Source organism: Triticum aestivum, chromosome 3B (genome assembly GCF_018294505.1).
Source record: "Triticum aestivum cultivar Chinese Spring chromosome 3B, IWGSC CS RefSeq v2.1, whole genome shotgun sequence".
In the NCBI taxonomy this organism is placed as follows: Eukaryota; Viridiplantae; Streptophyta; class Magnoliopsida; order Poales; family Poaceae; genus Triticum; species Triticum aestivum.
The window spans coordinates 845,041,172-845,045,896 of NC_057801.1; the positions used below are offsets into that span (position 1 = coordinate 845,041,172).

Below are 4,725 nucleotides of genomic sequence, written 5' to 3' on the forward strand. Positions count from 1 at the left end.
CCGGTTAGTAAATGTCAAATTGCCAGTTTTTACCTCAGGAAATCATGAAACAATGTTTGGTACAAAACTCGGTGTTAACTCCAACCAATGTTAGATCACTTGTCATGAGTCATGAGACCATGTCTCAGACAAAAAACAACATGATTTCCTCATGGGTTATATTTGTCGCTCCACTATCGAAGAGCATCACGACGCGCGACATGTAAATGAATAATGTGCAATATTAGCTTCTGATTGAAATCTAGTAGCACTTTTTCGTCAAAACAAAGCAAATATATCTATAAAGTTGAGTTAGCCATCAAAATCCATGGAACCTTTAGGAATATTTAAAACTCATATTTTGAAAATTAGTTTACATGTTTATATAGATGTGAGCTATGTATATAAAAATTTCTTAATACATCTTTCCCTTTTTAGGTTACGTAAATAAGAAAAATATGTGCATAAAATGGATTTACGATTTGCTACTATGGGCCAACAAAATTTTCATTTTTTGTTCCTTACAAATTAACATATTTTTAATAAAATTTCAACAATATATAGAAAACATCTGCATGCATAATAATTGAAGTTTCAACACTTTTTCAAATTTCTACTCCCTCCGTTCCAAAATAATTGAACTTCTACGTTTATCCAAAGTAAAACTTGCTTAAGTTTGACCAACTCTATATAAAAATGTGCTAAGATCTAGAACGTACACCAAATACACATAGTACGGAAATATATTTCATAAGGAATCTCATGAGACTAATTTGGTGTTCAAGATGTCAATGTACTTTTCTGTAGACTTGATCATGATTAAACAAATTTGACTTGAGAAAAACGCATAAATACATTTTTTTATGGAACAGAGGTAATAGATATAAATTGTTTCCCTACCTGAATTTGTTACTCTAAGTACTAACACTTTGGCTAGTGTTAGAAATACGACATGCAGTATGAATGACGAAGAGCAAAATCAAACACAGGGGACACAAGATTTTAATGTGTAAAACCCCTCCAATCCTAAGGAAAAAAAAAACACAGGCATCAACCAGTGAAACTTCACTATATCGGGAGAGGTTACAAATGCCAGGGATTACAACTCGATCAACTTATCGTGTGCGGTCGCTTACAAAGGATCCGCTCCGCTCATCAGAAGTTGACCTTTATACTTTATATGAATTTGGATCACAACTTAACAGCAAGGGTTACATGGGTATGCCAGAGCCCGATGAGAGGTATTGCTGCCAAGACGTATAGGCGACCTTCTGAATCGGTTCCCTGAACTGAAAAGTCTAGAATGTAAATTCTGAAATAATGTTTCTAGTGGTTACAATATAATAGAGACTCATTGTGAAAGACTGCTGCATTCTTTGAATCCTAAATTTTCCAAAAGAAGAGCTATGGACTTTATAACTTTTTAATACTCTACGAGCCCATGAGACAAAACGACACACTCTGCATTCGTCATGGATATTACCAAAAGTAGGTGTGATTGCTTATGGGTATATCAAAATTAGGTGTGATGTGTACCGAAATTAGGCCTGGTAATTAAGTCCAAAGTGTACATCGATCTCCTTCGTGCTTCCTCTCATATGTGCACGGAGTGGAGGCATCCTTCAATAGATTAGTTAGGCGTGTGGTGTAGTATCCTTCTGAATCAGAGCATATCTTGCTTAATCTCGTTGTTTGAGGCTTTTGCATGCTAAGCGTGGCAACCATGGATGCATGTTCCATGATAGTGCCCTTGAATGACATTGAGCTAGGTAAAGAGGTATCTAGATCATTTGAATATATATTATCTACATCCATCCTGGAGGAGCAATATAATTAAGTGCAGAAAAAAGTGGGAAGATGAGGTTAGCATTAGTACCACATGTACAAGCTAGCAAGCAAGAGGGTGCACCACTAAGAGCAAGAAAGAAACTAAAGTTTGTTTTTGATGAAGCACTAGCTAGCCAGATGGAGTAAATTAGCAATGACCAAGATAATACTAGAAGTATTGCAAGAAAGATAGCAAACAAGTTGATGCTGCTGCTGGCTCCTTATCACACACACCACCTAGCTTTTTGTCACCACAATTTTTAACTCTATGCTCCCTTATCACAACCACCTGGACCTCTCCTTAATTTTATTCAATTTATGCCTCACAACTTTAGTTGCAACTTGCAACCACTGATCACCCACTGGCGATCCCTGTCACTATCTCAGCGAGGAGTACTGCAGATCATCGATCATAGCAGTGCTGCTGTTTGAGATCATGCACAGGATCCATTTGGAATTAATTGATTGAGATTGGGGCATGAAAAGGATGCATAGGAAATATTTCTTCTAGATGCAAGATGGCTAGAGAAAGTAGGACAGGGACAGGAACGATCAGATGATCATCTTCAGGTCAGCATCTTCATGAGTTACGTGCCCTTGTGAACCTCTCCAGGTATAGGAATTGGAGGCTGAAATAGAAAGGTATAGTAGAGGTTCTAGCGAGTTCTTGAAGCAATTATTAGATTCTGGGTATCAGAATAGATTGATTGATTGATCGATCTCGGAATACATTTCTTACGCGGATTCTCTTTAATTATGAAGTACTTGATGGAATATGCTAATTCCATTTATGCAAATTACGCCAGCCTTTAGTTTCGATATCTGGAATTAAAGAAGGGCCTACTTCGGCATCAACATCCTGAATGAATGAACATATTGTGTGTGTATATTGTACAAATACATCCAGATTAAATAGATTGAGGAGATATACTCATGGTGGTCAAATCTTTATTTCTTTACAAAGTCCATCTGAATTCTCAAGGACTAGTATATGTGTAGTACAACTAGTAGCCTATTATACATTGCTAAAACATTAAGGAGATATTAAAAATTATACTAATACAAATAACTACATGCATATGTGTACTTATTACTCTATCATACATACACATGGAGCTAGATTACATGTACAAAAGCATAAATCCCAAGGCAGGCATGCACTGATGGATCACTGGTACATATTAAGTCTCGTCTCAGCTAGGATATGACTTGGACGCATGCACGTAAGCATCTTCAGCTAGTTGGCATCTATAATTGACTAAGGAAAGATCGATGATGTATGATAAAATATCATGGGGCACCGGCGACGGCGAGCATCTTCTTGTACTCGACCTCGTCGTCACCTATTCCCCAGAGCGAATCCGAGCAGCAGTAGTCCCACACCGGCGATGAAGGCGGCGGCACTATCATAGACGGCGCGGCCGCTCCCCATGCGTAGGAGTCCATGAGGGCGTCGTTCCAAAGGAGGTGGCTGTCCATGCCGATGCCGGAGGTGTAGAGCAGCTGGTGATCTGCTTGTTCCTGGCTGGCCGCCGTCTCTTGGTCGCCGTGGCCGTGATGCGAGTGGTTATCGTTGTCGTTCGTTGAGGAGGAGGAGGAGCTGGACGTGGTGGCCGGAGACGCCGCCGACATGGACGTGGACGTGGTCGTGGTCGTGGAGGCCGAAGCAGCAGAGGCGGCGCGCGTGTCCTTGTGGAGCTTGCGGGTGTGGGTGCGCCAGTAGTTCTTGATCTCGTTGTCGGTGCGGCCCGGCATGGCCTTGGCGATGCGGGACCAGCGGTTGCCCCAGCGGGCGTGGAGGTCGACGACGAGGCGCTCCTCTTCGGGGCTCATCCGGCCGCGCTTGAGGTCCGGGTGCAGGTAGTTGACCCACCGGAGCCGGCAGCTCTTCCCCGTCCGGTTGAGACCTGTAGGCAAGGCAGACACAAGAGCGGGAGGTGCCGGACGGCGGAGAGCGAGAGCGTTAGCACACAAAGGACCATGGCTACATCATATTTTGGTCCCATGCATGCCTGCATGCATGCATGCGTGGAGGCGCACGCATGGCATCGCATGGCACGGCATGGGTCACCCGCCACCTTGCAAACCTGACACCTTAGCTAAGAAATCCCAGCGGCGCTCGCCGAAGAGCCGCACGAACCACGCCAGCTTCATGTCCTCCTGCTCCGTCCATGGTCCCTTCCGGAAACCCCCCGGTGCAACTGCTTCCTCCTCCTTCCCCGGCGACGGCGCCGCCTTGGCCTTGGAAGCCTGCTTCGTCTTCATCGATGGAGATGTGAACACGGAAGATAGCTACCACCTGCAGGCACCAGGAAGCTACGGTCTACGGACAGAAGATGTTGGTGGTGGGATCGAGAGCCACTTGACTTGAGGAAGAAACGTATGGAAATGGAACGGAATGGAATGAAGGAGTCCACTTGGGAGGTGGTGTGGTCGACGGCAGGTTTATAGGCGGGAGGGGGCAGGTGAGGTCGCATCCATGGGCACACGTCATGGATCTACATGCTCTTTGCTTGCTTTTGATTTCCTTTCGATCAGGGATCGATAGAGGAGGAAGATAGCGATAAGCTGCCGGCCGGCAAGTGGAGTGGAGGCTGATGTCAATGCACATCTATCACTAATATATCTATCTATCAACCGCACCATCCACCAGGACGGATCCATCCATCCATCCATATTTTTTTCAAGGGGTCGCATATGTCGTCCTTGCTGATGATTGCCTCTTTTTACCAAGTACCGCATCACCGATCATATATTAGTTTCGTCCATCCGTGCTGGCTAGCTGGCCCTCCATTTCTCTCTCTTTTCCAAGAAACATCGAGTGAGTACAGCATAGACGCCTACATATCATATATGCACACCATCACCACTGATACCACATGCACGCACACACTCACAGCAGTGCGGGACACTATATAT

The 4,725-nt window shown here is 44.0% G+C and overlaps 1 protein-coding gene across 1 annotated transcript; it reads right to left on the reverse strand.

Annotated features, from left to right (window-relative positions):
• Positions 1 to 2,734: 2,734 nt before the first annotated feature.
• LOC100859956 (myb-related protein MYBAS2) lies at positions 2,735 to 4,369 on the reverse strand. Its single transcript, XM_044496555.1, is given in 1 exon segment — positions 2,735 to 4,369. A coding segment is annotated over 1 exon segment (975 nt). The 5' UTR covers positions 4,072 to 4,369; the 3' UTR covers positions 2,735 to 3,096.
• Between the last annotated feature and the right edge of the window lie 356 nt (positions 4,370 to 4,725).